The 20,184-nt window shown below is 50.7% G+C and overlaps 1 protein-coding gene across 2 annotated transcripts in view; it reads right to left on the bottom strand.

Moving 5' to 3' along the window:
- Positions 1–19,489, bottom strand: part of Creb3l1 (cAMP responsive element binding protein 3 like 1) — a 43,553-nt gene extending 24,064 nt beyond the window's left edge. Inside the window, exon 1 of one of the 2 annotated variants that reach the window (XM_027422486.2) lies at positions 18,955–19,489. In XM_027422486.2, coding sequence (XP_027278287.1) covers positions 18,955–19,056 — 102 coding nt within the window. In that variant the 5' untranslated portion in view covers positions 19,057–19,489. The remainder of the gene's footprint in view (positions 1–18,954) is intronic. The other variant, XM_027422487.2, reaches the window with a different exon arrangement.
- Between the last annotated feature and the right edge of the window lie 695 nt (positions 19,490–20,184).

The following is a 20,184-nucleotide window of genomic DNA, read 5'->3' as shown; positions in this document are numbered from 1 at the left end:
CAAGTGCTTTGTAAGATCTAAATCATCTAAACTGGCCCCCTGTCTGTGTGGGCATTTATGACCATAATTTAAGAAAAAAATAGCACAGAATAAAATACAAAGTAAGTAGAAAATATCAGAATGCATCACACATACTGAAGTAAAAAAACTGGTGAAATATTAATCTCAGTTATGCATATGCTTGGTAAAGATGTCAAATCCCTTTCTTGGAAATAAACATAAAATTTTTGATAGTAATTGTGGGAAGCTAGTTAACCCATGTTTTTAAAAATATATTTATTATCATTTTATGTGCATTGGTGTTTTGCCTGCAGTTGGTATGCCCATTGAGGGAGCCAGATCCCCTAGAATGGAGTTACAGTTGTGAGCTGCCATGTGGGTGCTGGGAATTGAACTTGGGTCCTCTGGAAGAGCAGACAGTGCTCTAAGCCAGGTCTCCAGCCCCTAGCTAGCCCATGTTTTAACCTCCTCTGTATATAATGGGGCTGATAATAGTTTCCATTTGCTAAGGTTATTGTGGGAATTAAGCCACATATGAGTAAAGGTTTAGGACAGTCTCTCAAACTGCCATAAGTCAACAAACGTCATATCATCAATAAAACACTCCAGGGTCAACACACAGTAGATGCTTTTTTTCCCCTGGAGTCAATAGATGTGCAACACAGCATGACTATTGTTCATGAATGATTTTGTGGGTTGGCTGAATGACAATGGGTAGGGGTTGCTTTAGGCTCCGTATTACCACCTGGTCAATGCAAAGGACTGGCTCTGTGGGGTTGGCTCCAGAGTCATCTGCTTTCTGTGTCCTGAACTGTTAGGAGCCTGTCCGCAGGAGGCAGGGATGTCCAGTGCCTTCTGCTTCAGGATAAGGCTCAGCACCAGATGAGCTATCTTTGAGGAGCCAGGAATGAATGAGCAAGGGCTACAACCATGTAGACTTGTTTTCAAGTCTTAGCTCCATTTCGTGCTGTTTTTTTTTTTTTTTTTAACTTTTCTGTGTCTCAGTTTCCTCATCCAGAAGTGGGAAACATAGTTCCCACCCTATAGCATTGCCACAGGGATCAAGTGTGGGTCAGGTGCTTAGTACTCACTTCATATGATTGTGAGAATAAAGCCAGGGAATATACATGAAGCACTCACAACAGCACTTGGTGGGTAGTAAGTGCTCAACACTCTGGTAGTTATTACTATGAAACAGCAGCCTCTAAACGCTGGGCAAGAGTTTAGAGTCTATAGAGGGAGATGGTTTGAGTTTCCCCTCCGAACAAGTGCGATAGGAGACTCCAGGACAAAGCGAATCCTGCAGTCCCACTTCTGTTCTCCCAGGAATCATTAAGATTTTTGTTTTTATTTAAATCTCCCAAAGTGCTTTCCTATATCCCCCACCCTCTCTGTAACCTACGATGACCTTGAGTTTCTGATCCTTTTGCCTTTGGAGATGGAACCCAAGGCCCTGTGCATTCTAGGCAGCCACCCTCACCAACTGAGCCACGGCCCCCCTCCCCCACCCCGGACTTCATTTAAGCGGCACCATTCCCCAAGGAGCAAAGATAGTGCTTTGCATTTGATCTGACCGATAGGGAATCTGGGGCCCGGAAGCTAGATAAAACCAGAAACTGTCCAAGGTCCTCACTGCCCAGGTCTTCTCCAGTCGCCAGATACCTCTTCCTGACTGCTGCCTGACTGTGTACTCCAGGAGACCAGTCTGTGCCCTATTTCACATGCTAGACACTCATTCAGTAGTGGTGCAGGGGCAGAGCCTTGCGTCTCAGAGCAAGGCCACTGGTGTATTAGCTGTTCAGGAGCGCCTGGGTGGTGCGGTAAAAGAGATCAGGGGCTGAACATGTCCCTACAACAACCGAGAATCCAGACAGAAACGCTTTAGATATATGCTCCTCACCAACGACCATTATCCCCAGCCAGCACTGAGAGGTCCACATCCGCGGCAGAACCAGGCCATCCCAGATGGGGGCGCTTCCTTCCAGCCGAACTCGGTGTGCGTGGGGAACTCTCTCCAAGGCTGCGATGGGGCCCAGGGGAGGGGGTTGCGCAGAGCTGGAAGAGCCGTGAGTCAGCGGCTACAGTATTTCTCCAGCAGCTGCTCCGCAGGCGATAAGGGTTTGCCAAGTCCCTTCCCGGGGGCCTGGGAGAGGAGAGCCAGCACCCTCCAGTCTGGGATAGGGGTCCCTGAAGTTTCCAGTTTCAGGAAGATGAACAAGAATGACCCCTTTTGGGATACCCAAAGGAACTTGCTAAGGGGCCTCAGTCGGCCGGGTGTTATGAGGCGCCCCCACCCCACCTGCTAGAAACAGCAGCCAAAGCTCAGCAGGCTAGAGCTTCCCGAACGGTGGGAGCCAAGTGGAAGAGGAGGGCGGCCAAGGGGCAGGCAGGGTGGGGTGGAGGACGCTCCCGCGCTCAGTTCTCCTTGCCCAGGGTTCCTGGAGTGCCGGGAGGATGGTGGTCGTGTCACATCGCACCTAGACTCATCTGCCTCTCATGGGAGCCTTGCCACCAGTAGCTGCTCACTGAATACCGTAGCCTATTTCTATTTGATGTCTGGCCTCTCGGACATACACATCAGTTATGGTTCGAGACAGCAGGAAGCAGACAACCTGAGAAAGTTAATGGTCTATGTCCCTCAACCCTTTTTACTAATGAGAAAGCTAAGGTCCAGGGAGAGGAAGCCATTTACCCACAGTCACACAGTGAGTAGCCAATATTTCGGGCGGGGGGTCTCCGCAGCTCTGGGATTGAGCTGAGGGGAAGGAATTGCCCTTGTGTTCTCTGATCACCTCCCTCCATCCCCGTAAAGCTCTCTCTAGAGACTTCAAACCTCCCCAGCTCTGGCCCTAGTCGCTCTCTCTCGCTATCCCTCTCCCCGTCCCCCCCCCCCCCCCGGCTAACATAGACACACAAGAATCAGACTTAGACTGTCTGATGGAAAATGGGGGTGGAGCTGGCGGAGAGAGGCCGGTGGCCAGGAGTTCATAGAGGGTCTTATGCCAGCGCTGTTCTGCTAGGGTGGGCAGTCTTCGGGGGTGCCTTTTCATACAGGCGACGGGGATGGGAAGCCAGGGAAGGAGACGTTTCCCTCCTCCTTAAAGACTTTTTCCTACACTTGTGCCAATATCAGCTCCTTCTCGGCCGCCACGCGCAGCCGGCGCCGGCTCTACTCTCTGGAAGAAGAGGTCCCCAGCCCTCGGGCTCTCAGGCCCGCACCCCACCTCCCCGGCTGCTGCGCCTCCCCTTGGCGCCGCAGCTCAACCGCCCACCCTTTAAATTTCAGAGGTGGATAAGTGGTCCAGCTCGCCCCGCGCCGCAGTTACGTGGCTAAACTGGCTTCTTGGGCCCCGCCCCTCACGGGAATCTCGCTTGCTCATTGGTGAGAGAGGAGAAGCTCCCGGCCAATGAGAGGAGACAGCGAGCCACCGCCCGCCTGGCTCAGAGCGCGCCTGCGCAGAGCAGGGTTCTAGACCGGGAAGCCTGCCCGGGGTGGGGGTGGGGGTTGTGTGTGGCGTTGGGGAAGTACAGCCTGTTCTTGGTCTGTGATTGGGGCAGTGCGGAGATAGCAATTCCGCGGTATCCGGAGACCCTAATCAGTCGCGTGGCCACCCGTGACGAGAGGCGAATGGGGAGAGAGCAACTCCCTTCTAGCTCTGCCCCACCCCCTCTTCCAGTAATCTTACCATTGGGTGGCACGGAGGGGCCGCAAGGCACTAGCCCCTGGTGTGAGAGGGGACGTTCCCAGGGTTGTACAGAATAAGCTCTTTTCCTTAACCTTTCCACAAGGGTCAGTGCAGACATAAAAGATATCTGGGCTCAGCGGCCGGCTGGAGAATGCGTGCTAACTGCCACTTGCGCGCCCCTTCCCCCAAGCCTCTCGTCCTCTGACGCCTGCACCCCGGTCCTGGTTTCTACCCCAACACCTGATCCAGACAGACTGAGTCTGTGCTGGGTAGGGGAGACCTAAATTGGTCCAGACTGAGCAATGGGATGAGGGGTTGGGGAAACCCCCAGCGAACATTCCTTCTGAGAAAGTGAGCTCTGGGAAGAGATGGGAGGAGAGTTCTCTCACATCTCCCTCTTTCTCTTCCCGGGGAGGGCTGCTGTGGCAGATGCCTCTCATCCCCTAACACACTGACCCATACATTCCCGGACGGTTACTTGCCTAGTGACCACTAGATAATTGTCTCCATTTCAAGCCCAAGGGCTACCACTGTGAGTCACCGCTGTGTCCAGTGTGGGTGGGAGCTGGGTGAGGGGGCACACAGCCAAGATTGCAAAGAGGGGAAGTGAGCTCCTGGGTCCCCAGTTGTCAGGAGATCTCTTTGTCCTTAAGCATCATCAGCCAGGTCTTTGGGGGCCCTAAGAGACTAACCACTTGTCTTCAAGAGCTAGGCTCTTAGCTGCCTGGCAAAAGGGAATGGACATTGGGCCCAAACTCAGGAGGCTCCAGATGGAGACCTATCTATCTGGCTCTGCCCTGAGGCCCAGGCAATGTTAGGTGGATTGCCCAGGTTTCTACTGGGTTATAATTTGTATCCCTCCTGAAGTAAGGTATTAGGGGCAGAAGGAAGAGTCCACTTATCTTTGCCTAGCTTCTCTGGGCCTAGAAGGGGTAAAGCCTTCCTGGAGCCCTCCTGGCAGTGTGAGAGTTACAGAGAGTCTGCAGTTCTAATTACCCTCACTATCAACTTTTCTTCTACAAGCTAAGAAAGGAGAGTGCAGAGGTGTTCTGTTTTTCTCCTATTGACCTATTAACCATACAACCTAAGTCCAAATACACAGGAATGCTTCTGTGAGTGCATGTGTACACAAGTGTACCCCTGCTTATGAGTGCATTGCAGCACAGACTTGGCCAGGGAGGGGGGTTCCACGCAGGAAATCTCCATTTCTCTGACATGACACAATGAGAGATGCAGACCACTCCATGCCCACAACTGATGCATTGAGATTTGTCTTGCACAGGGTCTATCATATGTGTACTACCACCACCCCAGTTTACATAGGCGTACACTATCAGGCAGTAACAGGAGCTCAGTGAGGACATTTATCAGATGGGATAGATGGACAGCAATTCAAAGGGCTTGGGACGTGGCTCAGGGTTAGAGCATTTAAGTGTGCACAAGGCCCTGGGCTCCACCACCACTACCACAAAACCACCAAAGACCAGGTGTGGCAATGCATGCCTTTAATACCAGCACCTGGGAGGCAGAGGCAGGTGGATCTCTGTGAGTTTAGAGTCAGTCAGGGTTACATAGGGAGACCTAGCTCAAAAACCAAAACAATAAAAAACACAAGAAACACTCACGTGTGAAGTCATTCCTTACAGGCTCACATAAACACAAGGCCACATGCCACATCTCACATGCTCCCAGGCCTAAAAGCCCAGTACACTAGGTCATGTGCCTGAGCTGACCAAATCATGTGAGCCCAAGCAAGAGAAGATTTAGGAGTCCCAGCTTTGTTTGGGGCTGGGACAATAACAGCTGGTATTGGAGGAGTGGTTGTTGTGGAGACTGGAGCTTTTTTTTGTGCCAGTGTATGCTGGAAAAAGAGGAGCGTGGGTAAGCTGGCACCCACTGCAGGCTACTTCTATGCCAAGCAAGGTCCTAGAAGGGCATATACCGCCTCTGCAGTCCCCAGCCTGGTAGTCTAGTCATCTACTTTTCCCTTCTGTCACCAGTAACCCTGCCCTCGTTAGGCCACAGGTCCCTCAGGTTCCCAGTTAACCCCCGTCATCTGACAAGGCAGCCTTTGCTGTGGCCTAACTCTGATGCAGGTGCCAGGCACTGTCTGGGCAGGAGGAAGCTATGGAAGTGAGTGACACTGCCCAAAGCTCCAGATTAGCTGTGACTGGCACCACTGAGGGATGAGAGCCCATGATCTGACTGCTGGAGAGGCTGGACCATATGCACTAGACAGAGGATGTCTTCGGGACAGCTCAGGACACTGAAAACCAAGTGCTGGAGTTGGCATTGGGAACCTCTGGAGAATAAAGGCAAGCAGTCACCCTCATTGCCTACCACACACACCTTCGTCTGGCCTTTACCAAATTATCACTGTGTTCAGCTCTGCAGACTGGAGAGATGAGCAAGCAGGCCAGTTTCCCATTCTAGAAAGACTTTCTGACATGGAAGTAGGTCCATATTTGGAAGTGTGATCACTTTCTAGAGTTGTGATCTCCTAAACTCTAAAACAACCATGTCATTCCCCTGCTCAATATCCATCCATAACTCTCAAGTGCCCCTAGAATAGAGTCTAAATTCCACAGGGTAGCTTGGAATGATCCATTCATGTTGCCTCTGACTAGTTGTGTGTAATCCTTCCCTCATCCCCTTTTCCGATCAAGTCTTGATATGTAGTCCAGGATGACCTCAAACTTGCAATCCTCCTGTCTCAGCCTCCCAAGTATTGGGATTATAGCCATGGGGTACTGTGCCCAGGCTGCTGGGCTCAGTTCTTTTGTGCATGCTCAGGTAGAATGCAGGTGTTTGGAGACTAGCTGAGTGGGCGAATGAAGGCATGTGCCAACAAGCTAATGGTCTGAGGCCCCCCCTCTTCTGCAATACAGCATCCAGAATGAGTGTCCTGAATTCTGCTCTGCTGCCACCCCACTCCTGCTCCAGGCAGAGTTTCCATTGGCCTGAACTCCCTCCTTGGGTTCCTCCCTGGGGGAAGGGGTGGTGGTGTGCTATATCCATTTTTTCATGTTGTTCTGGCCTAAGGCCTTTTTGTGTTTAAGCCAAGACAGACCAGTTATGTAGGGTGCACAGACCCCACTCAGCGTTGGAGAGGCAGCCCTAGGGTGCAGGCCAGTTCTGTGAGTATACATGGGGCCTGCTGGTCAGCTAGCTGGATCTGCTCTTTTTTGGTTCCTGACCAGCTGGAAGATCTTCTAGGCTGGAGCCTAGCACTTGGCTCTGGCTGCAATTCTCCTGGCCTCTTTCCCCTCCTCGGCACATTCACTCTTCAGCTTCTGGCTTCCTCAAGGCCCAGCCTGTCTGAGTTGTCCTCAGGTTTTATTTTTGGAACAAGTGGCATTTTCTCTCCTTATATCCTCCCTTCCTTCTGGGAAGGTGTGGGACCCTTGGGTTCTCCTGGGAATTAGGCTATGACTTCAGTGTCGGGGTTCTGGACTTCTCTAGGCCTTCAAGGGGTGACTCCTAACCCAGCATATGCACCCAAGCCAGTTGCCCTGCCTTCTTTCCCCACCCAGTGTGTGACTAATGCCTATCCTTGTCCTCCTTGAAGAGCATCTTTCTAGCCAAAAGAAATCATAATTTGAAGCACCATAAGGCCCACCTCCTATTATTGCCAGGGTGATGCACTCAGGGGTTATGAACAGAGAGACAGACAGGCCTTATCTGCTATATGGTGTGTAGCTGGTGCCAGGTACTTCACCTCTCTAAGTGTCTGTCTCAGCTATGCAGCAGGGGTACTTCTATCCTACAGCACCAGGTTGCTAGGAGAAGTGAAGGAGAAAACATTTGTAAAGCGCTTTCATCAGTGCAGGGAATACGGAAGATGCTCATTCAATGTAGTCATGGCAGGCAAAGAAAATGCAGGGGCAGGGATGGTGTGGACTTGCTCAGGGTTACACAATTCAAGGCAAGGCACCTAGTGCAGCATTATACATCTCTCTCTTCCTGCCAAGGAGAAGGGAGGGACTGACATGAACCAAGGAAGTGGCTTTCTTTCCCCTTCCTTCCTTCCTTCCTTCCTTCCTTCCTTCCTTCCTTCCTTCCTTCCTTCCTACTTTCCTTCCTTCCTTCCTTTCTTGGTTTTCCGAAACACAGTTTCTCTGTGTAGCCTTGGCTGTCCTGGAACTCACTCTGTAGACCAGGCTTGGCCTCGATCTCACAGAGATCCATCTGCCTCTGCCTCCTGAGTGCTGGGATTAAAGGCAGCTGCCACCACTGCCACTGGAAGAACTTTCTTGAATCAGTAGATGGGCAGGTCCTCAGCCTTCCACAGTGGCCCCCTAACACCCTAGTCAGGCCTACTCTTCCCTCTATTGCACCAGGGGACTTTCTTGTTCTCCAAGTGCTGGGGTCTTGGATTGGAGGGGCTCCAGAACTCAATCTCATGGACTCCAGGCCAGTAGGACTCTGTGAGGGGTGGGGAGTGCCGGTCCTGCCTGACATCAGAGTAAAGAAACTGGAGCAGCTCTCAGGCCAGCTGGGGCTCTTCCAGCTCAGCCAGATGTCTCAGGAATGTGCTGAGCTGGGAACTACCTCTCAGCTTCCCTCACCACCCCCACCCCTCACCCTGCATCTGCTTGCTGAGGCTAGGCCTCAGCCCTACCCCCTGCCCTTTCTCATCCTTTTCTGGAGAGCCTGGCATCCTTCTGATCCTCTCACCACGGTCCAGCCCCTCAGTCTTCTTCAGGGGTTGTCAAAGGCAAGTGTTCTTTTCTACACAGACCCCCGTGGGTTGGGTTGACCTTGTGGGAGCCCAGGCTGTCTGGGAGGGGAGAGTTCTGAGTGGATACAGCATGCCAGACCCCAAATGTGGAACTGATTTGCAGTGCTGGAGAGAGAGGGGTGAAGGCAGAGGGTAGAGCTGGGCGTCCTCTCTGGAGAAGATCTCTGGGCATCCTGTCCCAGCTGAGGGCTGGGAGAGCCAATCGGGTGGTGTGCCAGGCTAGGCTTGGCTCAAGGATGGGATTCAAATCTGTCCAGTCCCCTGGGCTTCACAGGGACATGCTTTGTCTAACATTGGAGGGGTCTGAGTTATTGGACAGGATAGAATACCATTAGAGTCCTGAGGTTGGGCCAAGAGACAGGACATAGCTTGGGAGAGACCCCAGCCCTAAAGAGAGATGGCTTATCCCCCTGCAAGGGTGGAGCTGTCTTGGGTTCTGGTGTTGTGATGAAAGGGCCAAAGGAACTAGGGACTGGTGCTCCTGTCCCAGGGGGAGAGTCACATCAGGTCACAGAGTTAGGAGTGGGGCTGTGATTACTGGAGAGAGGAAGGACCCAGCTCACTGCTACCTCATGCTACCCCTGGGCCTCATTTGGGAAAGCCCATTGCTCTGTCTCCTCTAGAGGAAAACCCCTGATCATTCAGACAGTTTGATAGCTAAGATGCTTTAATGGACTCTGGACCTCCAGCACCAAGAAAGGTCAAAGCTGCTGGGGCCATCATATTGTCCAGGCCAGAACTATCACTGGCTCCCTGAACCCTGCTGAAAAAATCAAAACAAAAACCACCACCACCAAACAAACAAACAAACAAACAAAAAAACCAAAACAAAACCCTGGCAGCTCCCTAGCAGCACATCAAAGTCTAAGATAACAGGTTCTTCTTCTCCTCTCTCAAACTAGTAAGATTGTCACTTCCTCTATTTATGCCTGGAATTCTTTTTTATCTTCTCATCCCCACCCCTCCCATCATCTAAGACCCAACGCACATGCTGCTTCCTCCAGGAAACCTGCCTAGGTCATTTAGCTCCAAGAATTCTGTTTCTGCTGTGCTATCACAGCATGCAAGTGGCTGGCAACTGATTAATGCCATGTATTGAACTCTGTGCACAATGGGATCCAAGTCTCCTTCTAAACAGAACCCCTGAGCATGGGACCAAGTGGGATTCCTCACTGTACAGGTGACAATAATAATGATGAACATATATGTGCCAGCCCCTGTTCTGTTTCTTTGCCTTCAGGGTCTCATTTAAGCTTCAGGAAATAAAGTAGGTACTATTAAAGCCTTATGTTACAAACCAGGAAACCAAGGCACACACACAGAGAAGCATTCCCTAGCTTTGTGTTGTGTTGCGTACAGCTGATCAGGTCACATTTGAACTTAGCTCTGACTCCAAAGCCTGTGTTCTCAGGATCTGTGACATCACTGGCTGCTGATGGAATGGAAAGAGGGATCCTGCCACCCCTGCACATGCGTGGTACAGCTTGTTCAAGGCCTGGTATAAAATATGGGCCCCTGCTCCAGACATGGAGTCTCCACCCAGGGCCCCAGCTTTGTTCCTTCCCTGGCTCTGATCCATAGAAACACAGAGCTCTGAGGGGCTTAACCCAAAGAAAAGTGCTTCTGTGGAGGTCTGGTATTGAAGGACTGTGAGGCAGGAGGATCACATGTTCAGGGCCTGCATGGTCTATAGAGTGAGTTCAAGGCCAGCCTGGATAACTTAGAGAGACCTTCTCTTAAAATTTTAAAAAGAAAAGAGGGCCAAGGATATAGCTGAATGGTAGAGCACTTGTCTAACATGAGCAAGGCCCTGCGTCCAGTCTTCAGTAAATACATTAAAAAGGCTTCCACACAGAACTGGGGAAGGTGGGTTGTTTCCCCAGGGTAGTGGCCAAATGCTAACATCTTTCTCATCAGACAGTGACAGCAGCAGCGTTCCACAGAGGGCATATTGTACACCAGGCTTTGTGCTATGTCCTCTTCAAGAATTCCTAGTTGAGAGTCAGTAAGATGGCTGAGCTGGTAAAAATGCTTGATGCCAAGCCTGACAACTAAAGTTGGATCCCTGGACTTCACATGGTACAAAGAGGGAACTGACACTGGCTCTTTGCAGACCTTCACATGGCATACACATATACACCAGAGAGAGAGAGGGAGAGGGAGAGAGAGAGGAGAGACAGAGACAAAGAGACAGAAGGAGAAACACACACACACACACACAGAGAGAGAGAGAGAGAGAGAGAGAGAGAGAGAGAGAGAGAGAGAGAGAGAGAGAGAGTCTAGTTGAATTTTCATGAGAACCTTACTTTTGACCATCTTCCTGACTTTGGGCAGGAAGAAAAGAAGTCTGAAGGAGTCAGGAACATGCTCTGGCAGCTGAGGACAGCCAAGCTTGTTCCTAGAGATAGCAGTACGAAGCTTACCATGGATGGTCACCCCACCCTTACCTCAAGCACAGGCCAGTTGCCCAGGGCCTGCCCAGCTCTCTGCCACCTGATTTTGGACCTGCTGTTTATATAGATTGGGCCTTATTGCCAACCCTCAGTCTGGGGGCTTTGGGATTTGGATATCCTGTCCAAGTGAGTAGGTTTAAGAGTTCCACTTGCTTCTTACTCAAACTCATGCAGTTTTGGATACCAAGATGTTTCTAAAGGTGGCTGGTAGATTCCCAAGTAGCTATTTCTATTATACTATTGAGTTCACAGATATGTAATACTTATATTCTAGTATTTTACATTAGAAAAAACATCTGGGGGCTGGGAGACAGCTCAGTGGATAAAATACTTGGCTGTACAAGCATGAAGACCAGAGTTGAGTTCTCCTACAGTACATAAAAGGGACGCAGGCACAGTGACCAGCCTGTAATCCCAGCTTTCCAGAGGTGGAGACAAACTTGCTAGCTAGGCTAAGTGGACTTGTGAACTCTGGGTTTATTTAGTAAAAGACCCTGCCTCACTAACTAAAGTTAAAGGGAGGTGGAGGAATACACTCCATGTCAACACTAGAGCTCTACATGCACACATGTGCATACATATCTATATATGTGTGCTCACACAAAGTGACCATGCATAGGTACATGCGTGTAGTACACACACACACACACACACACACTAAAGGCTATCATGATAAAATGAAAAGCTGAGGTGAGATGTAAGGTTCAATATTTGAGTGCATGCATGCATGCGTAAATGGATGAATAAACATATTTTTAAAAGAAGGGCCATCAAAGCTAAGTTTTACAGTTTTCTTTCTCTATCCATCTACCTACATATTTCTCCTCCACTGCTGCCCTACTCAACCTCTCTTTGCACTAATTTTTCCTCTCACCACCCACTCATCCATTCCCTCACCTTTCCTCCTTTCAATCATCTTTACTTTCTTCTTTCCATCTTCTCCTTATCCATCCATCCATCCATCAATCCATCAATCCATCCATCCATCCATCCATCCTCTCCAATCATCCATGCAACCACTTACCCACTCATCCATCTGTCAGCCTATAGTGTAAATAAAAATCTCCTAAGTATTATAGCTATAACTAGAGAATAGTCAAAATTAATGAAGTCACCCTCTGCTTCCAAGAAACCTTTAGTCTAGTTTAGCAACGAGGAAGTCAAGGTCCAGAAAGGGAAAGGGCTGTGCCTAAGATCACACAGTAAGTTGAGAAATCTGAAGGTGACTGAAGGTGTGAGGACAGTTCAGGCACAGCCGAACCCACAGGAGCAGGCTGAGAATGGCTTTCTTCTACTTGAGCCCTGTAGTCGCTGCCTGAGAACCGCCTCCAGGCTCTCCAGGAGGGCCTTAAGAGCCTGCCTCATGCCTCTGCTGCTTTCATTTTTGTTATTCTTTTGGAAGGGGAAGGAGGGAGTGGCTGCTGCTGTCCAGCTGTTATGTCAGACCACACATCCCTGCTCAGATGTGTCAGCCTCTTTGTGAAGGGTGAAATGGTTTCTGGGCCAACAGCCAAGGGCCAAGGAAGCATCATTGAGTGCTCTGTCCCCAGAGAGCTGGGGGAGAAGCAGACTGAGCCTGGCAACAGGGAAATCCACTCACAACTCAAAGTCAAGCTAACCTCATTGATGATATGGTGTGTCCAGTTCTAGGGAATCAAGGACTTTGACTTTGCAGGGAAACTAGTATTCCCGGCACACTTCCTTTGCAGGTCAAGGTTCTGGGCCATGTTCTGCTCCTCCCAGCTTCTGAACCAGACGGTCCCACCTCCACATTTTTTCTGCTCCTGGCTCAGGGTCCTGACACTGGTTGTGGCTTCACAGGGTCTGTTCAAGGGGGTTATACAGACTTCCAGCCAAAGCAATGTTCATAGTCTTGACTCAACTCCACCCAAATCTTCCTTATCCATCCTGCCCCCCTGGAGTGCTGAGACTTCCAGAAGAACAGCCTGTTCTCCAACATCTGGAACTGGTTTCTTGAGAGAGGTTCAAGGGCAAGCCAGGTCCCTGAGAGAGATGCTCCAGGAGGCCCTGGGTATAGAGATGGCAAGAGGTACGTGTATGGAGGATAGGAAACAAGGTGGGAGGTGTCATCTGTGGGTCCTCTAGAGAACAAAGGTACAAGTTCCCTAAAGGATTGTGAGAACAGCACGCAGCATGGACATAAAAAGAGGAGAAGAGGGGCCTATCCAGGAGATCCAGCTGTATCTCTAAAACTCCAGGTATCCATAGTACCCTAAGGATGGCAGCTGGGGAGAATGTAGGGAGAACCTTTTGGATACACAACGAAGTCTGGACCAGAACAAGATCGCGTGAAAGAGAACTAGTCTAGCCATTTCTCTCTGTCTTTAGATTCCCTGGAGCACTCTTGCCTGAAAGAGTTGCACACACTCTCTAAGTCCCTTTTCCTCATCTGTACAGAAGATGGAGATGCTGACTGGATGCTCAGGGAAGAGAAAAAGCTATCTATGCTGCCTACTGAACTGCTTCTCAATAGCACCTTCACCACCAGGGGTGGGAGACATTGGGGAGGGGGTGCAAGATCACCTTGGAGAAACCTTGCAAAACCTCTAACTTGTCCTAAGGTTCTCCACGTCATGGTGTCAACCAGTGTCCATGTGTAGGAAGACAGTGAAATCCTTGTTGAATGTATGTTGTTGACATGGTCATGTCAAAGACTCAAATGCCTCAGCACCATGGGAGTGGCAAAGTCTTTCCCAGGTAAGTTTCAGAGGGATGATGGCAAAGCCATCTTGGGGTCGGAGTATGAATGTTGATAGTGTATGCAGAAAATACCCAGTGTAGCTTACTCTACCTAGCTGTTTGCAGCCTGAAGACTGTCTTCCTACAAGATTAGCTAAGTCTACCTCCTTATATGGCTGTACATAATAACCCTACCTCCTTGTTCAGCTGTAACACCCCTGTCTCCTTGTTTATCTGTGTGTAATAACTCTGCTTCCCTGATAACTGTATATACTGCAGTTTCTCCATCAGAGGGCCAACACATCCAATCCCAGCTTTTTTGTGTCTCTGTATCATTATTTCTTCATTTCTTCACTGGCCCAGTTAGGATGCAGAGCATGGCATCCATGCTCTCTGATTCCCAGTTTCTCATTTAGCTATGTGTAGCTGGAGACCTGGGTGGGTCTCTTTCACGAAGGTAGCCCTGGGATCTGCCAACATGCCTCTCCAATACCAAGCCATTGAAGGAATGGGCATGTATATTAGTGGATAATAAAAAGAATGCCTGGTAGAGACAGAGAGGCTTAGGGGCTTCTGTGGGCATCCCTACCACACTCAGGGTTGGTCAGGTCAGGACCCTGAGGCTCCAGGGCCACTTCTGGAATTTCCTGCATACCTCTTGAATACTCAGGTCTGGTGTGTTCTCCTCACTGTTTTTTTCTTTTTTAAACAGTTTTCCTTTTCCTTAAAAGAATTTTCTCTAAAAATACAGTAAATTCTTGACTAGAGCAAAGTCCTCTTTAGTATGAACAAATCTGTGCTCCTGCCTCATGTTCAGGCTCCATCTCAAGTAAAGTGGGAAGATCTCTGTGAATGTGGGGCTGGCTCAGCAACAGGTAGCCATCTCCCATGGGGCGTTCTCAGCTTGATGTGCAGCCTCTACTCTTTTGCTGTTAGTGACAGCTCCACCCACTATAAATATATCACTTTTTACTGACTCTACAAACACATAACTCCACGTTTTACCTAATTTGAAAATGGTAGGTTGGCTTTAACACTATTGTGGAATTTTACTATAGTCAGTGCCTATTTTGCGTCACAATATTATGCTAGGTTTATGGCAATGTGTAAAATATGGTCTCTGCTTTTATGGAACTCTTTCATGGAGGAAATATATAAAAAGTCAATAAAACAGCTGCAAACTGGGATCCAGGTTGTGAAGAAGCCAAAGGAAGTACAGAGAAGAGCAGAGGCCCCAGGCATTTGAGCTGAGAGTAGAGAGCTGGGGTGGGAGGACGGGGGGGGGGGGGGACCCATGAAGCAGAGCATTTCAAGTGGTAGGAATAGCATGTGCAAAGGCCCTGTGGTGGCACTGCAAAAGGACTACAGCTTAAGGTGGCTGAGTGCAGGTCTAAGAGACCTAGAACAATCTAAAGAAGAAACAGGACAACCCAGGCTCAAGTTCTGGCACAAGAGCCGGAGGTTCAAACTCCCTATGGGCTAGCTAACTCTAGACTGTCTTGGACTAGCGCCTGCAGGGACCTGGGACAGAGTATGACAATGGCTCAAAATAATCACTACTCTTTGGAAACCATGGTGATGGTTTTTGTAAAGCCATGAGGCAGTGTTGGCTGCAGGACTCTGATGGCTAGGAGCAGGTGAGTTTAGCACCTTCCACTTTTCTCTCTGAAACTTACAGAGTCTAGGGAGCTGGGGAGATGGATAAGTCTGTAAAGTCCTTGCCATACAAGCCTGAGGACTGGAGTTTGATTCCCAGAACCCATGTGAAAAGGTAGGTCCAGTGGTGCACACTTTTAGTCACAGTGCCAGGGAGGTGGGGACAGAAGGATCCCTGGGGCTGGCTAGCCAGTCTCACTTAATTAGTGAGCACCAGGCCAGTGAGAGATACTCTCTCAAAAGGAAGGTGATGTTTCTGAGGGGTCTCTGTCTTCTCACCGCCACACACCCGAATACACACTTGCATACCCCCCTATATAAAACACACACACACACACACACACACACACACACACACACACACACACACACAAATATTGGAGCCTGACCTGGACCTCATTCATTCATTCATTCATTCATTCATTCATTCATTCATTCATCCATTCATCTGTCAGTGGTTGAACCATACCCTGTATGGAACTGTTGGGCACCAGAATCAAGGAGACAGATGAAGTCCCAGCTCTCAGGAGCTTGTTTCCTCAAAAGTGGGGGAGGGAAGAAAGCAAAAATAAACAAACCCTGAACTCCAAAATTCAGTGTTTTGGTGGCGTGTTTGGGGAGCTCTCCCTTTTGAATAAGAGCTCTGAGATTTCAGCTTCCCAATGAGTTTTTCTTTATTCATTCTTTTCTGATGGGTTCCACTCTTAGGCCATAGTGCCTTGGCCCATCTTGCTCGTGTGAATTAAACACACACACACACACACACACACACACACACACACACACACACTGTGGAGGGCTGCAAAAAGCCCACCCACACAGGCACATCCAAATACACATACTTCTCTAATCTCCCCAAATCCTCCAAAGACTGGGGGTGGGGGCCTCTTGGCTTTTCCATCTAGCATTCTCACAGAAGTCAGGCTGGGGACCTGGTGGGGCAGTGATCATCAGCCTTACCTCCCTCCTAAGCCCTTCCTCTGGGCTGGTCCTGGGGTCCCCTCATCCCCAAACCTGGCCTCCCCAGCTGCTGAGAGGTGCATGGGTGTGTTGAGCAAATATCCTTGCAACTTCCTGCTGCTCCCCTCTGAGACAACAGAACCCCCCCTCTTCCTCCTCCCCACATCTCCCAGCTGGGGTTTCTCTGAAATCTTGAGTCAGTTCCCTGGAGAGAAACCAGAGAGATCCCTTTCTCCTGTCCAGAGGAAAGAGACACACACACACAGACCCTCTCTCCTCTTGCTCTTCCATCCCCGTTATCTGTACTCAGACTCTCTCTTGCACGCACAGGGCTGGAGGACCATAGCGTGCAATGCAAGAGAGCTCAAGGAGCTGTGGGACTACAGAGGATGGAGGAGGAGGTCTTGCGTCTTTCGGAGGAAGGACAGCTGTTGCGTTCTCAGGGTTGCCTCTAGAGTTGAATAGGCAGCATCACAGTAACAGCAGGAGGGCCTCAGAGGCAAGGCAAGCACCCAGCAGAGAAGATGCAGTTTTCCATCTTGAGATAGACACTTCCATCCCATCCTCATCCCCAGAACTCCCTCTCTCCCTTATGCAGAGTGGAGAGGGAGTAGGGGTGTTTGTTGCTGCAGTAAGGAACCTAGTCATGGAAATAGAAGACACCCCTCCCCAGAAGGTATAAGACTTGCTCAAGGTCACACACAACTCCTTGCTGAGTGAGTCTCACTGCCTCCCCATCCAGTGACTGGAAGACGTCAACTGTGGTCCCTTACTTGCCAGGCCTTAAACTGCATTCACCTTTACGGTAATCTCGCTAAATCTTTAGGATGATGCTACTGGGAAAGATGGTCTCCTGTTTCTGATAAGGAAATCAAGGTCCTGAAGAAAATAAGTCACTAGGCTGAACTGTCCCACTAGCTGAGGCAGAACCACAGCCAGCTCCAGAGTTCCCAATTCTTAGCCAGGGGAAGGGCTCTGACTTCTTAGAAACCCCTTCCCCACACCTATCTGACCCTGGTCCAGATAAGGGCAGGAGGGCCCTAGTGGGGCTTGCCCTACTGGTGTCCAGTTGCCTAACAGGGCTTCTTTCCTGCAATGAGCAGGGAGAGGAGCAGCTGTGAAAAGGGCAGGTAAGATTGTGCATCTCATTTGAGAAGAAAGCCCAGCTCAGTCTGACCCCAGCTGTGTCAAGTTAGCAGGAGGCTGCACTGTCCCCTTGGACCTCAAGGGGCCTGGCCCAAAAAAACCTCTTTCACTCTGACCCTCCAAAAACTCTTGTTGTTTTACTCCTGGGAAACATCTAGAACCACCCTGAGAAAAAGCATTGGTCCAGCTTTCCCCATTATAGATCAAGAAACAGAGGCCTGTGTGGGGAAGAAAGAGGCGTGGCCCATGCTCACAGGAGAAACCGGGTAGGATGAGGCTACTGCTCCTAAAACAAAAGGTCTCTCGTAGTTCACTTGATCTGAAGTAGAAGACTAAGATTTGAACAGCCTTCCTCAGCAAGACCTAGCCAAGCTGCTTGAGGAAGGCCTAGGAGGTCTGACATCTTATGACTTCCTGACTGATGGTGACATCAATCAAGCTGCTTGGGACACTCTAGGCCAACTTTAGGACACCTAAGTCCTTCAAGGACTTGGCCTTTGCCTGATGAAGTTTTTGTCAGTGCAGAAGGTTGAAGCAAACAGGTGGGAACCCATGTGCTTAGCATTCTCGTGAGTGTGTGTGTGTGTGTGTGTGTGTGTGTGTGTGTGTGTGTGTGTAGGGGGTCATACAACTATGGTTCATTTTATGGTGGTGGTGGGTTCCCATATGATTCAAACAGTCCACATTTCTTGAGGATGGGACCCACTCTCTTGCCTCCCCCAAGAGTCCTTAGGGCTGAGCGCTAGTGAACGAGAGGAGGGAAAGAAGAGAGAATCTGTTTCCTTAGTAGAGGAGGGGAAAGGAGAGAGGAAAGCAACTCCATAGCCTGTGGCAGTCATGAAGCCACAGGGAGAGACAAATTCAGCAGAACCACTGGGAACTAAGGGACAGGAAGCACAGTGGCCAAGGGATACAAAAAAAACTCTCCTGAAACGTCACCCTGTGCTGCCCTGACCCACCACCCTCAGTTCCCTTCCCGGGAGGTCCTGAGCCTGACTTCACCGGGAGGTCAGGACAGTGTTCCTCAGTTTCTGGGTCTGGCTCGGTATCTGGGTCTGGCTCGGACCCCCAAGAAGCTTCGGGCCTGTGGCCTGGGAAAACTCCATTGTGCGCCCCCAAGCGGAGACACAGCCTCAGAGCCGCCGAGGCCCTAAAGAGGACGCAGGACAGAGCTCCTCCACTCTGCGCCCAGTCTGGTCCCAGAACCCTGGGGTGGGTGGAGGGCGGATGGAAGACTATGGCAGAGTGGGGCGCCCGCGGTGGGGGTGGAGGTGGGGGTAGGGATTGGTGTGTCTTGAGTTCGTGTCCGAGGTTCGGGTGGTCTCGACGCTTCCATGTCCCTTTCCCATAGAAGCCAGAGGCCAACGTGTTCTTTGAGTTCTCAGAAGTGGCATGGGTCGCTACCTGCGAGCCTAGGCTCTTGGGTCTTGGTCTTAGAGGGGAGTCCAGGGACCTAGTCGCCCCAACCTAAAGCCCTAAGCACGTGTCCGTCCAGGAGACCCTGAGCCGAGCCCCCTCCTTGGCTCTTAGGGATCTTTGCGGGGTTTCAGGCGCGCCGCGGAGAGGGGTGAGAGTTGTGGGCAAAGGGGAACCGAGACCCTCTCGTTCTTACCGCATTGTTGAGGAAATCCGATTCGTTCAGGTCTCCCAAGTCCAGGAAGCTGGATCCCGGGAACAGCCTGTCGGCCGGGAAGGGTTCCAAGACCGCATCCATCGCGCCGGGTTCCAGAAGACCCCCTTCGGGATCCGCTTCCCTCACTCCAGGGCGGCAGCGATCCCCGCACCGAGCTGCGGCTGGGCCGGGCAGGCGGCCCGGGGGGCAGGTCCCGGCGAGCCCCGGGGGAGGAGCGGCGGGGGTGGCGCGGGTCGGGGGCGCTGGGGGGCCTTAGGGCAGTGGCGCCGAACGCACCGTGGGCATTCAGCCGACTCCTCCTCCAGCTCCTCCCGGGGCGCAGCTGGCTTCCATGGGGACCCCGGGGGTGGGGCCGATGCTAGAGGAACCCCCGGGTCGGGTGGGAACCGGGGGTGGGGGAGCTCAATGCTCCCCCGAGACTGGGTGGCTGCCGGGTCGCAGCGATCTCTCTGGGTCTCTTCCTAGGCACAGCTTCTGTCACTTTCCTGGGTCTGAAACCTGGAACCCCGGGCTGGTTAGCCCAGCTGGCCCAGGCGCCACGCCCCCACATCAATATTCACGATAACTCAATATTAATGAGTAGGGGGCGTGGCTGTGGCATCGTCTTCCCTCTTTTAAAGAGACATGTTTCAGTTAGACTTCCTTGGCAGGCTCAGTTTTCTGAACTCTCAAATAAGGGGATGAAGGCAAAACTATCCTGCAAATTGTAAGCTTCGTGAAGCCTGGGCGGCTTGTGAAGGCTTTACCAGCCACGATTCCATAAACTGAAGACTGACTAGGAAGCCAAGTTCTCTTCTTCTTCTTCTTCTTCTTCTTCTTCTTCTTCTTCTTCTTCTTCTTCTTCTTCCTCTTCCTCTTCCTTTTCTTCTTCATATTCTTCTTTCTTCTTTTCCTCCTCCGCCTCCTCCTTTTCTTCTCCTCCTCGTTTCTTCTTCTCTTCTTGAAATAGAATCTCTCTATGTAGCCCTGGCTGACCTGGAACATTCTCTGTAGACTAGGGTGGCCTCGAACTTACAGAGATCCTCTTGTCTCTCTGTGTGTATCACCATGCTGAGCTTTTCCCAGCTTGCTACTAAACCCTGAACCAAACAAAGGCAGGAAACTTTGTCAAACTCTCCCTGAGGCTGGAGAGATGACTCAAGATGGTAAAGAGTTTACTGCTCTTCCAGAGGACTCAGTTTCATTCCCAGGACTCACAAAATATCCTCC

Source organism: Cricetulus griseus, chromosome 6 (assembly GCF_003668045.3).
Source record: "Cricetulus griseus strain 17A/GY chromosome 6, alternate assembly CriGri-PICRH-1.0, whole genome shotgun sequence".
In the NCBI taxonomy this organism is placed as follows: domain Eukaryota; kingdom Metazoa; phylum Chordata; class Mammalia; order Rodentia; family Cricetidae; genus Cricetulus; species Cricetulus griseus.
Note: the sequence above shows the minus strand (reverse complement) of the source record. Positions and strands in the feature narration are given on the sequence as shown.